Source organism: Urocampus carinirostris, chromosome 4 (assembly GCF_059441175.1).
Source record: "Urocampus carinirostris isolate Australia breed hairy pipefish chromosome 4, RoL_Ucar_1.0, whole genome shotgun sequence".
In the NCBI taxonomy this organism is placed as follows: domain Eukaryota; kingdom Metazoa; phylum Chordata; class Actinopteri; order Syngnathiformes; family Syngnathidae; genus Urocampus; species Urocampus carinirostris.
Genome location: NC_142352.1, coordinates 9,911,441 through 9,930,673, shown reverse-complemented (window position 1 = coordinate 9,930,673; position 19,233 = coordinate 9,911,441). Strand labels below are relative to the sequence as shown.

The following is a 19,233-nucleotide window of genomic DNA, read 5'->3' as shown; positions in this document are numbered from 1 at the left end:
GCAAGTACAGCCTGGTGACGCCCATCCCTCTCAAGACCAAATAATTTTTCCACCCTGTCTCCGAAATTGCTTTAAACAGTTTCCCTCCATAGGACCTTTCATTAATTGTAATGTCCAATCACCAGTTGTATCTCTTTATCAAAGTAGTCCTTCAACTGAAGGTAACGAAAATAGTCTTTTCTGTAATCCAAATTTCTCGTTTATTCTTCCAAACTTGCGGTTTTAAACTATCTTACATATGACTGTTATGCCTTTGTACGCCCATCGACCTTTAAGTCAAGTCATTTTTATTTGTATAGCCCTTAATCACAAAGAGTCTCAAAGGGCTGCACAGGTTATTGCACAGACTATTATTTCAGACTATTATTACACGATCCCCTGATCTGGAAACAACATGAGGAAAAACTCAAAAACCTCAGCATGAGGAAAATGAAGAAACCTTGAGAAGGGACCCCACATGTGGTATCCCCCTTTCAGGATTACCAGGCAAAGGAGGTTGCTATTACAAATAATAGAGATATTGTCCACAAAAAGTATAGGTTATTCATATGCTATAGAGTAGAAGTGTGTTTTAAGCTTAGATTTAAACATTTCCACTGAGGTTGCAGATCGGATTTCAGGGGGAAGAGCATTCCACAGCACCGGCGCCCGGATGGAGAACGCTCTCGAGCCTGCGGAACACCTCTTGGCTCTTGGGATCACCAGTAGACCGGCGCTTTCAGATCGAAAGCTTCAGACCAGAACATAGGGGGAAATCAGATCTGAAAGATATGAGGGAGCAAGTCCATGTATTTATCATTCTGTCCGGGAATAAACCTACCGTCAAAGGCAAACTGATTTCTTTCCCCCCTTTCCAAATTGTATTTCCTAACAATCTTATTTCGGGTTTGCACACCCATTTTATTACAAACTGACTGGGAAGTTTTACACTATTGACACCGATGATTCTTAGGGATAGTAACAGAACAAATCTAATGAGATTCAATCCATTTTCTTTAACTAACGGGATACAATTAAAAAGTATCCTAATTACGTAACGCCGTTGCACGTTTCCCGTTACTCACCGAGCCTGTTTCCCATCGAGAAGTGACGCATCCTCCCCGCTGTGACGTTTCTACCTGTCGAACGACGCATGCGCGGAACACCGCCGCGGCGCCATCAGGAGCAGCTGCAGCCAGGCCACGACAATTTTTTTGTTTATAAAGCAAGGGAAGCAACACAACAATGTCGGCCTTCGACAATAACCCTTTCGTCGATCCCGTGGACGTAAATCCCTTCCAAGTAAGTCTTTAATTTGTCTTGTTTGTCATGAAATTAGGTTTGTTTTTAGTTTTCAAACGATAACGAAACCTGTTTGGTCGGTTGCTGGGTTTGGCCTCTACATTTCCTTCCCGAACAAACAATCATTTTTGAGTAAATTCTTAATACTAAATTTTGTATAAATAATGGCTGCTGACGATAAAATGCTACTAAACTAAAGTTTGAAGTTATGACTTACTCGTGGAACCTTTTATAGTCTCAACAGGTGCCTGCTCTCATTTCAGGCAATAGTATGGCCACACAACGCTCTAATGAACCATTTTAAATTAATTGTCGAAAAATATAATTTTCTGTCAAATGATGTTTTGCCTTTTCAGGGTTGATTACTATTACTGACACATAAATTTATATTGTCAAACTCGTGACACGAGGGCCAAATGTTTTGTTATATGTGGCCAGCGAGAGCTTAAAATGTCTGAGTGTCTAAAAATAGATGGGTCAAATGAGTGGTTTGAACAAAAACTACATTTCCCGTAATGCCTTTCAAATCCCAACCCTGCAAGGAGACTGCTCTTGCGCCTCTACACACCAGTAAAGTAATCCCTCGTTTTTCGCACGGGTTGCGTTCCAAAAACAGCCAATCTCGCAAAACCCACGGAGTACAAAACTTTATTTTATTACCATTGTCTGAAACTCTTGACAAAAAGTTACCGGACACCAGGGCAGACAACTCTTGCCTGCCCAGCCGTAATGTTGCCTACCCCATTTTTCACAACTTGAAACGCTATAAGACTAATCGCAAAAAAAAACCATTGTTGCAAAGTATTAAGGATTGATAATCAGAATATATAAATAAAAATAGTTGGAACCTCATATTGCTAGAATATGATATAATGAAATTGTGAATGTATTTAATTGCTGTTAAAAGTGTCGATAAAAACTCATATTGTTGGGATATGATATAATGAAATTGTGTGTTTAATTGCTGTTAAAAATGTCGGGAAAAAAATGTTAAAACGTCATAGTGTCAGCTATAACAAAATTGTGAATATGCTTAATTGCTGATAAGATTGTCGAGAAAAATTGTTAAAACCCTACATTGTTTATTTGCTATTAATAGTGTCAATAAAATTGTTCAAACCAAAAAAAGACATCCTTGGCTTAATGGCTAAGGAAAAGGTGACCTGCAATAACTACTCTAAACATGAAATATTACTCATGATGAAATCGATTATTGATCCACTCTTCATTAATTACAAAGTCTTGTGCAAATATCAATAGATATCGTGCTTTTTTTAAAAAAAATTTTTTAGGATGCATCTGTGACTAGAGCCACCCGAGGAGCCTACAATGATATTCAGGAATATAATCCATTCTCTTCAACTGAATTGGTGAGCCACGTGTCTCGACAAGCATTGCAGTTATCGCATCCTTCATTCTTATCCGTGGAAGTTCAGGACTTATTCCATGATTTTCCACAGACAGAACGCAGCGAAACGACCATCCCCATCTCAGCTGTTTCATCTCAGCCCGCGATTCTGCAAGCCTCGGTGGAGCAAAGTTCACAAGTGAGACAATTGTTTCGTGGATCGGGAACCTTTTTGATATAAATAGTCCCAACTATGAAAAATAGAACTCATTCAAGCGTAGTCCTTAAAAGGATCATATGTGAGCTAAAAGAGATTACAAAAGGTCTTTTTTTATTCTCCAATTCAGTACAAAACGTTTAGTCTTTATTCCCACATTCATGCAGATCTGCTCCAAAGCATTCCACGCGTAATGGATCTCGAGAAATTACTTTTCAAAGTAGACAGTTTGACCTCACATCCCCTAGAGCTGTGACGTCACCGGATGACAGTGGGAACCAAAACAGTAGTGATTCTCTTTAACAAGCAGATGGCGATTGTTGTAATTAGCGAATGCGTGACGCTCATTTTAATAATTGGAAGTATTTGGAACTTCGGCGGCTTACCGTGTTGCTGTATGCTGAATGTTTTTATAAAGCAATTTGAGTGGCAATTTCTTTCCTGAAAAGTGCTTTAGGAAAATATTTGATTTGGGTGTACCATATGTCTGATACAGTAGTTGTGTCGTTCAAAATAAAAGCTGCAAAGAAATGTTATTAATTCTCCTTCACTGTTGGAATAAAATACACATATGCTTCCAATTTAATACTGACTTGCCATCTCATATCTATGCACCCCTGCTTTATCAGTCCCAAATGAGTGAAGTGTTTTTTCAAAAGTAGGTGAAATTCTCAGCAAAAAAAGAAAGCAAACGCTTGAGTCCAAACACTTTGGACAAAATATTGTTTAAATAGAATTGAATAGGCACTTAGTTTTAGGTTATTTCACATTTTTACTTGTTGCAGACACACAAACATAAATAAAGTTACATAACTATTAGTGTTAAAACGGTCCTGAAACAAATAAATAAATAAATAAATATATATGAATGAAAACTTAATTTCGAACATTAAAAAATATAAACGGGACAAAAACAATGACTCAACAACAAAAATAATGTTAACATAACATGTTCGAAAAGGGTTAGTAAGAAGCAGACGCTTATTTTCCCTACTCCTTCATCTTTCTTATTAATTACATTTCACAGATAGCTCCTCTTTTGTGTCTAAATATAACAAAAACTCACGGATATATGTATTGCATAGGTCAGATATCAATAATTATAATAATAACAATAGTCACATATTTTATACACTAATCATCGTAGTACCCATCTATTAACATTATAATGCTACTAGTCACTAAATATCAGTGTGACACCTAATGTTCCCTGTAATTTTCCACGGGTCTGAGCGTTCACACAAAGTCGCTGAGCAACGCTTGAAACAACAGTGTGCAACAGCAATCCCAAGGGTGGCAACTAATCCATTATCTAACATGTCCAAAACTTGACATCAAGTTACATTTTGCTGATTTTCCGGCAATGCAAAAAAACTTCACTTTTGAATTAATTGACTAAAGTAATATTGCAAAGGTTGTCCGGCCTACAAACGTCATTTGTTTTCACAACTATTCTTTCACAAGATTTCCATTTTTTTTCCTGGTATCTTTTGTCGCATAATACTAACATTTTTGGGGGCTTATTTGGTCTTTTGCACGACACGCAGCTCAGAGGGAACATTGGTGACACCAATGATAAGTATTTCCCTGCAGGGCTTGACTGCTTTATGGGGTTTCATTTTGCCATCACTACTCGGAAATAGTATCGGCTCTTTTTGGTTTTATACCAAACTTTCTATAATCAAACAATGTTGCCCAACAGGCTTCTTCTGCAGCAGCTGCAGGTCAAGCTAATCTGGCCAAGCAGCAAGAAGAGCTGGAGAAGAAAGCGGCAGAGTTGGACAGGAAAGAGCGGGAGCTGCAGAACAGGACAACCCAGAACCCGGGGGGCAAGTCAATGAAGTCTTTTAAATATATATGGTATTTTTCCTCTAATTTTTGAGGCAACATGACTTCGATTTTTTTTTCCAGCAACCACAGAGAACAACTGGCCACCCTTGCCCAAGTTTTTTCCCGTCAAACCATGCTTTTACCAAGACTTTGAGACGGACATCCCAGAACAATACCAGCGGATTTGCAAACAAATGTACTACCTGTGGATGTGTACGTATCTTTAATCTCTTGTTTATGTCCATCAGTTTTACATTGCTCATTCGCTGCCCTTAAATTATTTTTGAGTCATTTATGTTGACTTTCATGGAAAGTAAAATCACCTTTCACTGGTACATTTAATAAAGCCCAAGTGAAATTCTCGTCATAGCATTCTGTCAATGTGTTTATAACTGATAAGTAAATTTGGTGTTTTTAGTTGACCCGTAAAAACCTTTATTTCAAGTTTTGGCTGGATCACTTGCAGAACTTTTTGATTGAATACAGTTTAATTGTAAGTGCTGATAAATGGGAAGACATATTTAAGCCGGTTTCTTGCCATGAAGTCAAGCTACACAAATATATGTTTCAATGATTGAGAGTAATTCTTTTTCACTTGCTTCAGTTTTCTGGAAAACTATGGCCTATGCAAATGTTCCCCCTCTATGTGTTCAGGTGGTTTTAATTGGCTTCCTTTAGTTGTAGATCAATACAAAAGGAGACATTGCCTGAGATTGTCACCAAATTATGTGGAAAATCTATTAGTTATGGCGAATATTTAATAATTCTCAATATTAATCAGATATTATATTTCTAAGGACTATGATGACCAATAGGAAAAGAGGTCTAAATCTAGTGGAAGCTAGAGCTCTTGTTGGTGATAGGAATAAGTGAAGAGGTGTTGTGAAAGGATAGTGGGATGTTTGGACGCGTTCTAAGGGATGGGCAGGGCACCTGTATGATGCAGCAGGGATAAACCAGCGAAAGCTGTCGGGCCCTGCTGTTGAACAGAAGAGTGTGTTGTGTGTGACATGGCCACTTGCTTGTGTCCCGTTTCATCTGGAGGGACGAAAGCATGACCAACTTGGGTGCCGAGGTGCCTAACTTGTTTGGGTGTTTGGGCATTCTGGTTGGCCATGGCCAAAAAATGTTTTGTTTTGTTTTTTTTCTTTTGCTATTATTTCCCTTTTTTTATTTTATTTTTTGTATGTGTTTGTCTTGCTGTCAGTCACCCCTCTCGAGGGATATGACCAGGGTAGATAGTAGATAGATGATGACCATTAAACGTGCAATTTAGCCTACGCTGGTCTTTTAAGATACTATATGAAAATCCTATGTCCCAATTTTGGACACCCTATCTACGAAGTATGGTGATTCACATTTTTGCAGATTTTATGTGGAAAATAATCTATCCGACAATATTTTAAGAAAATTATTGCAAAATCTATTAATCGTCTAGTATAATTGGTCAGTTGCTTGTGACCAGTCAAAAGCAATTGAATCACCTATTTTAAATTTCTTGAACTTTGAAGAGCAGATTTACCAATCTTCAGAAAATATTTTGTATGTACCTCATCGCTTGTGTAGCGCTAACAATTAGCTTAAAATGTTCTGTTTTCGATAAGCTACTTTCAACCCGTTGAAGGACTCACATTTGGAGTGGAGGATGAAACAAAACAAATATTCTGCCCTTTTATGTTCTTAACATTGTTATTAAAAAAATTGGCTGATAAATTGGGGATCCTGAAAAAAACTAATCTGCAAAAATTGTGTCTATGTGCATTTCACTCGTATTGTGGGTCTGTGTGTCTGTCTGCAGTTCACAGTGTCACGCTGTTCCTCAACGTGCTAGCCTGCCTGGCTTACTTCACGGTTGACTCTCTGTACGGCGTGGACTTTGGTCTGTCCATCCTCTGGTTCCTCCTCTTCACCCCTGTCTCCTTTGTGTGCTGGTACCGACCCGTATACAGAGCATTCAGGTGCGTGGTTCAGGGATGTGCCAAATGATTCCGCCACCAGCATTTTGGGGTTGATGTAAATAGAATTACCTTGTTTCTTTTTTTGATTTTTTGTTTTTGTTTCTTTTTTTAAAACATCAGGCAACCCCATTACTCCCCAAACTATTTTACAATAATCCTTAGTTTTTTGCAGAGGTACGTTTCAAAAAAAGTCCCATCATAATTAAATCCTGCAAGGTTGAAATTATTTATTAAATATAATTTACAGACAATTTATAAGACTGCTTCAAAATACGAACCTATATCTACGAATAAAACTAAAACACCGAATTGTGAATGAATGGAAAAAAATACAAAGACATCGGAGGCCTTCTCCTTCCTCTCAGTGCAATAGGTGAAAGCGACCGGCTTGCTGCAAGCTAGCAACACAGAATTGATCCAGGTTCCCTTGATGATTAAAATATAAATGAATGTAGCAGTTTCCTACAAAATGTAGCTCCAGATTATCCGTTGCATGGGTAACTCACTAATCACATTTCTTGCCATCATAATATTCAATGATGGTACGCAACCATCGCGAGAGTCTAGTGAATCCAACCTTGTAAACTATGGACGTTCTATGTTGCTAGGTGTCTCTTTGGCCCCTTAATTCCCGTTTACAAATGAACAGACTAGTGGATTTTTTAGAGTCCGTTAGCCTGTGATATTTCAGTTGACATATTTTTCAGCCAATTGCAGGCTTTGTTTTGCGGTATACAACCAGCATTAGCTTATATGGGGCCTGTATGGCTAAAAAAGGACCCACCGCCTTTACCTCCAAATAACTTTAGCCAATAGTGACCAAATTAAATGACGATTGACACATTAGTTAGCCAATGAAATTCTGAATAAATCGATGCGAAGATGCCCCCATTGTATTCAAATCAGTGCTGAAATTTAACATACACAAAGCAATTTGTGATCCATTTTTAAGCATCATTATTATGAGCAAGTGTGCACAATCATTGATTGACTTCTGAAAAGAGGGGTCAAAAATGTACAACTCAAAATGTAAAAAAAAAAAAAAATGGCCAACATCAAATACAGTTGCACAGTTTTTAGTGCTAGTAATCTCCAAATTGCCACTTTTGGAAACCCTTAGACCTATCATTGGAAACATTTGTAATATACAATGTTTAATTTTTCAGATTGTGACCAAATTTGACAAGCTAACAGGTCAGGCTTCAAGTCTCACCTGTTTTCTAGCTATATGCCCATGCTACGCTCATTTGCGGGCATTTAGTTGCAATCAGAAGTTCAGGGGAGAATAAAAACTTTCTTTTTCTGTGTGTTCTAATACTTGCATTGAGTTTTTCAGTTTGAAACAAAACTTGAGAGTCTTCAAAGAGACCATATTCTCTATATCCACTAAATGGTTCAAGAAAAGCATTCAATTCACTCTGGGTGCGTCTTGGATTGGGATTTTAGGAGAATTAAAAACAGGAACGGTAAGGGGTTAAAAGAAAAAAGTATGTCGTGCAGAGATTTTCTCGTGCGTAGAGATGCAACACCTTTGCACATTCACGCAGCTTGGAGGGAACATTGGTCTTGAATTTGAGAAAAGAAAAACATATAATGTATTACATTAGAGTTCGATAAATATGCTTATGAAACCGGTGGGGTTTCCGTAGCTCCAACAGGGTGAGGAAACACTAACCTAAGGTATCACAGTTGGAACCATTGATGTCTGAATTCCTTCCTTGTGTGTGTTTGTGTCTCCCTCTCTAGGTCTGACAGTTCCTTCAGCTTTTTTTTCTTCTTCTTTGTCTTTTTCTTTCAAGTGGCCGTGTACATCATCCAGAGTGTCGGTATCCCCAGGTGGGGGAACAGGTTAGTTGTAGACGTGTGAGATGAGCTGTCGTGCGTCATGCGGCTGCGGGCATTCGCAACATTAATGTAGTCTTGTTTTCTTGTGTGTGTTTGTGGTACGGTGGCCTCTACTCCAGCTTTTCTTCTGCATCTCTTTAACAGATTACAGCCATCTTCTTTCAGGGCTTCTCTACTTTGTAAGTGTGTGGCTCTCTTTGCATTTCCTCTGGAGACTCCTGAATAAGACCCTTTTCCAATCGTAATCACTGGTGAAGGTCTAGCTCACTCGTAGTATATCTATTATTCCCATTGTGAATAGTCTTTCTTGTTTGTATTATAAATGTATTTACATCAGTGAATTGTTGACAGTGGCTGGATTTCGTCCATCAGCATGATCAACTCTAACTTGGCCGTGGCTGTAGTAATGATGGTGGTGGCCGGCTTCTTCACAGTCAACGCTGTTATGGCAGTCATGCTGCTAAAAATGGTATTTCTATTTTTTTTTTTCAACTTTTCAGAAGATTAATTGGTACAGAGATGTCAAAGTCAAGTAGACCGAGTGCCAGGCTAATCAGATGTCAAGTTTTCAAAATTACCCGTACAGTAGAGTAAACTTAATTCAATCTTCCGTATTCAAATATAATACATAAAGCAATATTTTTTTACGGTTCCGTCTTTGATTTTCAACAAGCACAAAATATACATTTATTTTGGATACAATTCCTTGTAACATGAAAATTACATGAAATAAGTCATTGTTTTAACAAGTCAGTGTGCGCATTAGTTTCAAAGAAGAAGAATGGCAGTTTTCACTCAATTGAAATATTTTTTTAAGGAAACTCTCATTTAACTGCATTAAAGTGTAAGAATAGTTAACTATAAACAAAACTTTCTTTAAGTAGAAAATGGTAGGTCTGTTTCTTGGTTGGACCCCCTAACCACTAGGGTTGTAGGGGCACCATTTGCTGTGGTGTGTCTTGGGCAATTACAGCCTCTCAAGGAGAACATACTCTGGGGGAAAAAGAATACCTAACGATAGTAATCCCTTGTTTTCCGCAGGTTGCATTCCGAACAACCTGCAGCCTCGCTACTGCTTTCTCTCCCAACGCTGCCTCAGTCTCTTCCCGAACTTAATAACTACTATCCACAGGGCACCAGCTGATGCTAAGCATTTATTTGCACTCTTCTGACTCTCCTCGGAGTTTGATTTCATTTATGACTTTCTTTTCAATGCAACGAGCAGTTAAAATGCTAGCTGTCGCCGTTTTTCTCAATTTGTTTTGATGAACACATTGACTTGTGTGCCCGCCCCGCTGTTTGACTGACGGCATACGCCAGCCTATCACAGTTGTCCACACAAACCGCCACGCCCACCAACACACTAACGCAAAGCCCTCCTCAACCTATCCCATGATGGCATTTGATGTGTGCCGACTGCTGCGGAACACAATGCACAGATACCACAGCGAAAAAGTAAACCACGATAAAGTGAAGGATTACTGTATACCTAATGAATCAAGATCATCTCGGGGGCTATAGAAAATGTTCTCATGGGCCAAATCCGGCCTACAGGCCTTGACTTTGACATTTCTGGTTGAATAGATCACTTAAATCTACCCAAAGTGTGTTTATTATTGTTTGTTTGGAGCGAGTGCTAGTATCCTACTGTCTATATCAGTCATTCACCGTGAAACTGCTTTTAAAATGGAATTTTGTTCCCTCAAGGTGCACTCCAAATACAGACGCACAGGAGCCAGCTTCAGCAAAGCTCAACAGGAGTTCTCCAGCGGCGTCCTGACAAACAGAACGTTCCAGTCTGCTGCTACGACTGCTGCTCAGGGAGCATTTAGCGTCAACTAAACTGTATAACCCTACCCTTTACTTTCATGCTGCCATGTCTTGACTTCTCAACTTTTGAAGGGCACTTCCTGCCAAGTGCATTATCTCTGTAGACTGCAACATGAGGCTGAATTGGATGCTTTAAGGGGATGACATCACCAGCCGCTCAAAAATAGCACTCGGATGTGAGATACATTAGTGTCAAAGTGCTATTTTGAGTCACTTTTGTAAGATCAGTCAAGGAAAGCAGTATGTCATGTTTATTATTAATATTTTGATATATGATGAAGGAAGATGTTTTGGGAGAGTAGTGATGAAAAAGGTATGGTGTAAAACTTTAATTTCTGTTCATGTCAGCGGTCACTGAACATGACGTGTGAATGTGAGTCAATAATACTTTGTATCTAGGTGAAGGTGACATATTCCTGTGGCCTGCTTTTGCATCTTTTCTTGTGTATGTGATTAATTTTGTAGGCTAGGGTGTAAAGGAGTTTCTGGTTGAAATGAAGGGAGGAAAGTTACTTTTCACAAGCTCATGTTATGTTGGGGCTTAAGCAACTTTTTTACACCTTTTTAAAATAATTGCAAAGGATGGTTCTTGGCAGCTCTGAAGGACATATGTGTTTTATCTATTTGGTGTTGCTGGGAGATATAGACCATAAGCAAGAACTTAACGTCACGAGCAAAGGAACACTGTTTATCTACTAGACTATTTTGTAATTTAATTATTGTTGGCATCTCGGTTAAACTCAATCAACATTGGGTCACTTCAGACTTATTTTGCTTGCATTGAATAGTTAAGTCAGTTGTTTGACTTTACATGCTTCTATTTAATTTCCTAGAATTTTAGATTTTTTTAAATTGAATTATGAATGGCACCTTCGGGAATCTCAATCAACATTGAGTCACTCCAGACTGTCTGTTTTCTTGCATTGAATAGTTGAGTCAGTTGTTTGACCTGACATTCTTCTATTTAATCTTGTGTTTTGAAGTCGACTTTTCAGATATTGAGACTTTAATTGGGGAACTCAATCGACGTTGGGTCACTCCAAACTGTCAGTTCGCTTGGATTGAATAGTTAAGTCAGTTCTTGGACCTGACATTCTATTTAATCTTGTGTTTTGAAGTCGACTTTTCAGATATTGAGGCTTTAATTGGGACTCAATTGACGTTGGGTCACTCCAGACTGTCAGTTAGCTTGGATTGAATAGTTAAGTCAGTACTTGGACCTGACATTCTTCTATTTAATTTCCGGTTTGAAGTTAGCTTTTCAAATGTATAAGCTTTAATTAGGAGGTGATGCTCTAACTACGTTTCAGTTTTCTCTCTTTTTTTTTTTGTAGGTAGAAGTCGAGAAACATGAAGGATATGCAAAACATTTTACGTTTTGGGTAGAAAACTGAGAGCATGAATTTAGCAGTAAGGGCTGCTGAATATGTTTTGAGGTGACCTCAATCATCTCAAGGTCCTGTCAATGCAAAGAGATTTTGTGCGTCAACCGGTGTAATCTACCTGTTTGAATACTTTGTGAAAATCAGTTGTGGTTTTTCATTCTTTTTCAGTCCAAGAAAATGTATGTTCTTAAAAGTATGTTGTACATATAAGTAAAACATTAAACTTATTTTGTATTTGATTTTAGGGCTACTGATGGGACAGATGATTTAATAAATCCCTCTTTCATGTTAACGTGGTTGTGGCAATCTTTATTCAAGTACATTTTAGGAGTAATTGTTATGTACATGAGCTGGTTACCAGATGGATATTTGTAATTTAAAGGAGATATGGGTCTTTTGATGTGTCATTAAAAGGTTGCAAGTAAAATTTTCGTTTAAGCATGTGTTAACAATTCTCAACTGAGTTCAAAGAGCCTTTATAAATGTGTTTCTCCCATCCCCTATTTGCTTTTGTCTTTTAATCAGAGTTGTTCGGGAATCATCACTTAAGGAAAAGAGGTGTATAGATTTCATGCTCGTACCTGCAGCTTTCTGAAAATAGTGAAAGTAAGAAGAGGACAGTTTAAAATACAGTCCACACAGCAAGCCAAATCCCCCCAAAGATTAAAAAGAGTTTGAGTACGTCTAAAAAACAAGTACCGTACTTGCAGGTGCCACACAAGTAGCTTGACAGGCTGCACTGAAGATTAAAATTTCACGTTCTGGACAGCACTTTAACTTCGCTTGAGGAATCTGTCACTTGCTTCTTACATGCCAGTCTTTCAATTTTAAAAAGCGATAGATTTTTTTTCACGCACTGTAATTTTACTTGCGAAACACAATCCATCTCCAGAATGTTAAAATCATTAAAAACAGAAATGGTATGCGATCGTTGAGCAAGCGTAGACTAGACTACCATACTTGTCAACTTGTACATATTCCCTGTATTTTACACGTTTTTTGATCATTTCAAATTGTGTACGCCAGGGGTTTCCAAACTTTTGGAGTTGCGGGCCGCATTGGTTTGAAATAACTTGCACAGGGGTCAGACTGGAGAAGACAAAATAGCCTAAGCATTTAACTTTTTTTTTTTTAATGCCATTAATTTTCGATTCGATACTTAGGGGATACAAGAGGAAATTGGATAACATAAAAGAATCCTTTTTTTCCCCGTTTACTAAAACGTCGGGTTATTTTTTTTTTTTCACTGGAATAGGCTCCTTTTTTTACGGTATTCGGCATTGGCTGCGGCTGCATCGGCTCGCTACAACGGGTCAGGTGCAATCGACATTTCGTTCTGTGTACATTGTTACACAGAATGACAATACAAGGAAATTATTATTATTATTATTATTATTGCCTCGCGGGCCTGACTGAATCTATTGGCGAGCCTATTACGGCCCACGGGCCATAGTTTAGTGACCCTGTACGCTGAATAACAATATTTGTATGGGATTTTTTTTAAACCCTACTACATAAAATTAGCAACACCGAATTTACTGCGGATTAAGATGCTGAAAGAATTTGAGTGTGGGTCGTCTTTTGAATAAAATATATTGGTCTTCTCAAATTGCCGTAGCTTTTATTTTACACAGTCTGCCTTGCTTCTGAGTAAATAGGTGCCACATTGTGTTGGTGCGGTTTACAATTGCTTTATGAAGGAATGCTATAAACAATAAGGGGGGCAATTGGCTTACATTGACAGGTGTGAAATCCAGGTCTTGAGTCAAGATTTTTTGTTGAATTTCAAATTTGAAGGAGTTTGGCGAGGCCACGGAAGACGACTTGTGAATGGCTTCGAGGAAATTCCATCCAGTGTCTTAAGGTGGGACAGCGGTGGACCATCAACACTATGTACATTGGTGGAGATGGGGCGCTGCAGACTGTGGTGTGTCTTAGGCAAGTACAGCCAATTGGTGCCCATCCCTCTCCAGGCTGACAAATTTTTGACTTGACATAAGTAAAATAAAGTAACAAGAAAAAATATTATGACATGTTTTTTTTGGTGGGCAGCATGGCGGCGCAGTGGTTAGCGTGTGTGCAGGCACAGTTCTAAGGTCTTGGGAACCTCCTGTATGGGTTCAAATCCAGCTACCGGACTTCCTGTGCGGAGTTTGTATGTTCTCCCCGTGCTTGCGTGGGTTTCCTCCGGGCACTCCGGTTTTCTCCCACATTCCAAAGACATGCATTTCAGGTGGATTGGCCTGTCCAAATTGTCCCTAGGTGTGAATGAATGAGCGAGCAAGTTGTCTGTCCCTGTGTGCCCTGTGATTGGCTGGCAACCAGTTCAGGGTGTCCCGTCCCACTGCCCGATGATTGCTGGGATGGGCTCCAGCACACCCGCGACCCTACTGAGGATAAGCGGTGCAGCTAATGAGATGAGATAATGAGATGTTTATTTTGAAACAAGGGGGATATTATCAAGTATATCATATATATCACTTGAACGATGGGAATGCTTATTATTAAAGATTCAGCTCAAAAAACAAATTCGCTGACAAAATTCCCCAAAACTTCAGGATCAATTTTAGGTTGCTTTTGCTGACTTTTAAACGTCTTTATTGTCTTGGGCCATCCTATCTGTCTGATCTGCGTTTATTCCACTGGTAGGGTGTCGTTCAATGGCTGAAAATCTTGAGGCCATATGCCGCGATATTTATCAATGTGCCTCCCTCGGGTCATGTTCCTCACATGGTTAGTCTGTGCATTGCCTTAAATCATATTTTATGTGTACTATTATTTTTTTAGTTTTTATTTTATTTTAAATATTGTGTGCGTGTGTGTCCGTGTATTGTGTTGCGCTTTTGTTTTTTTGGTCGGAATAAAGGAGGGGATCTTATGATCGTATCGTACACTAAATGTTATATATAGGACTTTGAGTGGTAATTTATTGACTACGAAGTGATTTACAAATAAATTTAATTTGATATATCGTGCGCCACTACAATAAAATAATAACAATAAGAATGTAAACTAATAATTCCTGAAAACCTTCAGGGGGCGCCACTTCAACGCTTTGGCACTGGTATCCATGGCAACAGCTGCTGGCTTTAAGTCTCCAAGATGGCGGAAGAGGAGCAAACTGCAACGGTACGTCCCCAAGTCGCATAGCATGTTGTCGTATGAGTCAATAGAATCCGCAGAACTTGGAAATGTGCTGTTTGTTAGGACACACGGACGATTATTCCGGGGTGATAAACTCGAACGGATTTTAATGTGACACTAACTCCTCCGAGTTGGGGCTAAGTTAATTAAGGTACTGCTAGCACTTGGTTTTAATCTCTGGTCCACTGTTAATGAAAAATAACAGCTCTGTGTGAGTTCAAATATTTTTTTGACACTGAGAGTCGCTTTAAGGTGTTCGATGCCGTTTTATTGACCCCCCAAAATCTCGTGTTTCTATTAATATCAAAAGACGACTATAAAGTAAGTTATAAACTGTCACTAGCGGACTATATGTAACGGCGTTACGTGGTTAGGATACAAAAAATGTAATTGTATCCCGTTACAATTACAGAAAAAAAGACGTACTCCAATGACATGTTAATTTCTTGTAAAACAAGGATTACTTAGCATGGATTTCTTTTAATTTGAAAGTATAATTATGTTGAACACTTTCGGGGACAATGATAAAGCCTGGTGTGCGTTGGTTGTAGCAAAACTGTTCTTTCTCCTTTTTGGCAATACCTGCAGGTAAAATAATAATTATCACGTAAGATGCCAAAAGTATGCAAATCTAATCTTGCAAGCGGTATTTTATTATATTTATCACAATTATAAACTCGACTCTCATCCTGAAACTATGGAGTATTGGCTTTAGCTTCCTTGTAACCTTGTTTACATTCGCCATGTTGGTTTGCGCCCACATTCATATATGTACAGAACACTAGATAGGACACGCCCCTTTGAGCAGCGTGCTTACTGTGTGCCTAAGCTAGTCGGGTCAAACTATCAGGATTTAGACAAGTCAAGTCATGTTTATTTGTGATGCCCTTAATGACAAAGAGTCTCAAAGAGCTGCACAGACTATTGCAAACTACAGACTATTATTACACCATCCCCTGATCTAAAACCTACATGAGGGCGAGGAAAAACTCAAAAACCTTAACATGTGGAAAATGAAAAAACCTCGAGAAGGGACCGCACATGAGGTAATCCCCCTTCCAGGATGACCAGGCTGCAATGGATGTTGCAATAACAATACACAGATATTGTCAACATAAAATATAGGTCTGCTATAGAATAGAAGTGTGTTCTAAGCTTAGATCTCCCAATTCATTTGGACGGAGCGAAAACATAAAAAAAAGAGATTGCCCACTCAGTTGGGATTTTACAGTCTTATTGTGTGCTATGTTTTTGTACAGCACTTTGAGTGGCATTTTTTGCCTGAAAATTACTTTACAAATAAATTTGATTTGATAACCTTTCATAGGTAAAATGTTTTTGCCTCTATTTTTTTTTCATTTAATCTTCTTGAGAGCGTCAGTTGCTCCAGTACCTCTTGGTGGGTTACATTGTTTCAATGTTTTTCAAAATAAGGCTGTACTGTAAAACGGTCCTCTTTCAGGCAGTATATAACCGTTTTATAGTTTCAACCCATAATTTAGCAAGTGACGATACTGTATATGTTTACTTTAGTACACATCCAAACTAGATGGATAGGTTCCTTTAACTTTTTTTCGGTTTTAAATATTTGTATACATTCAGGTTTCTATTTATTTTTTTTTGCCTGGACTTAAAAGTGACTTTATTTGGACTACAGGGAACAATTGACAACTATAATAGCAAAAAAGGCTACTGTACCAAATATTAACATTCATTTTCTCAAGTGTTCAAATACTTATTTGCAGCTGTATCACACGAATAAATTGTTAAAAAGGATGCATTGTGATTTCTGTATTTTTCTTTTTAGTTTATCTCTCTCACTGTGGATATGCACCTTTGATGAAAATTTCAGATGCCTCCATGATTTCTAGGTGGGAGAAATAGCAAAATAGCAGGGTTTTCAAATACTTATTTTCTTCACTGTAAGTGGTAATAATTTCGTTGTCACAATATGTTAACCCATTTTGTAACAATGACAATAAAGGTATATTCTATTCTATTCTAATACACCTTTTATTGAATCATATATATTGTTAAAACCCTCTATGCTAATTTCTGGAACATTATTGGCATTGTTCTAATATTGAAAGGATATCTCCCAACAGCAACTTTTCACAATGTAAATGTTTTTGTGATTACTTATGGACACGTCTTTCAATTAAAATAATAATACTTAAAAAAAAAAAAATGTAAAATACGTTTGGATCAATAAATCATGGTTGTCTTTCTAGAAGATCAGTAAAATATTATCGTTACTCTTTTCAAGAAATATATTTATACTCCTCTTGATCTTAATATTGTGAATGAAACAAAAAAAAAAAGGGCGTTTGAAAGAACAATGTTGAGTCTACTAGTCATCCCAAGAGCCAAGAAGAGATCCGCAGGTTCGAGAGCATTCTCCATTCGGGCCCCGGTGCTGTGGAATGCTGAGATTCGATTCGCAACCTCAGTGGAAATGTTTAAATCTAAGCTTAAAACACACTACTATTCTATGGCTTATCAATGACTTATATTTTATTTTGACAATATCTGTGTATTATTTGCTATTGCAACAACCTCGTCCTCCTGGAAGGGGGAATAACCTCCTGTGCAGTCCCGTGTCAAGGTTTCTTCATTTTCCTCAAGTTGAGGTTTTTGAGTTTTTCCTTGCCCTCATGTAGGTTTTAGATCAGGGGGTGGTGTAACAGTAGTCTGTGGTTTGCAATTATCTGTGGTCTGTGCAGCCCTTTGAGACTCTTTTTGATTAAGGGCGTCACAAATAAACATGACTTGACTTGAATACAGTATTGTATTTAATTCTGAATCATTTCTCTTTTTCAGCCCGTAGTGGTGCCAGAAGTGAAAAAACGTCGAGCACCTAAAGGTAAATTCACTCCACATGATGCACACGTCAAAATTAATGATTTTAAATTCACATTTCTGTTTACATTATTCTTTTTTTTGTGCGATTTGAAACTCTCCAGCAGGGGTCACCCTTTACATACTTTTCCACTAAAGCTTTTATTTTTTTTCCCTTTGTGTAAAAAAATACTCATTAATCTTAGCAAGACCACACTTTTCGATGTCCTTAGAGACCACGGGAAAGTTTCTAATCCGCAATTAATTAAAAAAAAAGTCGTACTGATCTCCAAAACGCAGATGGAGTGAAAATATCAGTTAGTTTATTAAGTCAGGAGGGTTGAAATACTTTATTGCAGGGGTGTGCAGCTATTTAGAGGGTGCATTCGTTTAAAAAATTTAGCCAACAGGCCGATTTTAGAGAATTTATACATTTTCTTAAATTTATGAATAAATATACATGCAGGAATGTACATGTGATACGGTATTTGTTCATATTTGATTTGAAACAGATTAGTTTCATCAAATTAGTTCTGAAACTCACAATGATTGCAAAATAATATAATAAGTCCATGTTTTAAGCACTGAAATCAATATTTAGTTTTGTAGTCTTACTTTAGTTGTATTATTATAGTCTGATTTGTTTTTAGTAATCGTGTCGTATTTTTTGTAGTATTTCCATAGTAGAATGTTTGCGGTACAGATGTAGTATTTTTTTAGTATTACCGTAGTAGTACTTTTGTAGTATTTCTTTTTAAAAATGTTTTTGAAATATTTCCATTCTAGTATTTTGTAGTATTTCTCTTGTATTTTTGTAGTATTTCCTTAGTGATATTTTTGTAGTATTTCCATAGTAAAATGTTTGTAGTACAGCTGTAATATTTTTGTAGTATTACAGTAGTAGTACTTTTGTAGTATTTCTTTAAAAATGTTTTTGAAGTATTTCCTTTCTATTATTTTGTAGTATTTCTCTAGTATTTTTGTAATATTTCCTTAGTGATATTTTTGCAGTGTTTCTTAGTATTTTTTGTAATATTACTGTAATAATGTTGTTGTTGTATTTCTGTTGGGATTTTTCTGTAGTAGTGTTTTTGTATTGTAGCAATGTAGTGGTATTTTTGTAGTACTTTATTTTTTTGAAGTAGTTTTGAAGTATTCCCATTCTAGTATATTTGTAGTATTTCTGTGGTATTTTTTTGTATTTCCTTGATAGTATTTTTATAGCATTTCTTTCGTAGTATTTTTGTATTACAGTATTACTGTAATATTATTGTTGTGGTATTTCTATAGTATTTTTCTGAATGGAATTAAAATAATTTGTTAGGTCCATGTTTTTACGCACTAAATTTGATATTTAGTTTTGTCATAATTTTGTAGTATTTCTGTTCTATTTTGCGTTACGTACACAAAGTGACATTGGGGACAAAGTTGGCACTGAAATAAATCATTTTTTTATTAGTAGTACTTTACGTACTATTATTTATATTGTCAGTTTGCCCACCCCTGCTTTATTTTATAGCTCAACTAGCTGCGTATAAGGCGTAACCAATGACGTAC

General features: G+C 37.4%; 2 protein-coding genes across 4 annotated transcripts in view; both read left to right on the top strand.

The window, feature by feature from the left end:
* Positions 1 to 1,105: 1,105 nt before the first annotated feature.
* On the top strand, positions 1,106 to 11,986 carry LOC148366800 (secretory carrier-associated membrane protein 2-like). 2 transcript variants are annotated; one of them, XR_015850243.1, is made up of 10 exons: positions 1,106 to 1,281; positions 2,574 to 2,651; positions 2,742 to 2,828; positions 4,549 to 4,675; positions 4,758 to 4,889; positions 6,475 to 6,634; positions 8,381 to 8,482; positions 8,624 to 8,658; positions 8,831 to 8,948; positions 10,187 to 11,986. XR_015850243.1 is itself a non-coding variant. In XM_088333610.1 (9 exons), exons 1-9 carry the CDS (start codon positions 1,225 to 1,227, stop codon positions 10,319 to 10,321), a joined length of 996 nt encoding a protein of 331 aa, XP_088189736.1. In that variant the 5' UTR covers positions 1,109 to 1,224; the 3' UTR covers positions 10,322 to 11,986. The 2 variants fall into 2 exon arrangements, 1 of the variants encoding a protein (XP_088189736.1); XM_088333610.1 differs by lacking the exon at positions 8,624 to 8,658 and having other exon boundaries at positions 1,109 to 1,281.
* A 2,807-nt stretch (positions 11,987 to 14,793) lies between these two features.
* bbs4 (Bardet-Biedl syndrome 4) overlaps positions 14,794 to 19,233 on the top strand; it is a 31,600-nt gene continuing 27,160 nt past the window's right edge. The window contains exons 1-2 of one of the 2 annotated variants that reach the window (XM_088333608.1): positions 14,794 to 14,823; positions 17,659 to 17,701. In XM_088333608.1, the coding sequence (XP_088189734.1) occupies positions 14,797 to 14,823; positions 17,659 to 17,701 (70 nt within the window). In that variant the 5' untranslated portion in view covers positions 14,794 to 14,796. The remainder of the gene's footprint in view (positions 14,824 to 17,658; positions 17,702 to 19,233) is intronic. The other variant, XM_088333609.1, reaches the window with a different exon arrangement.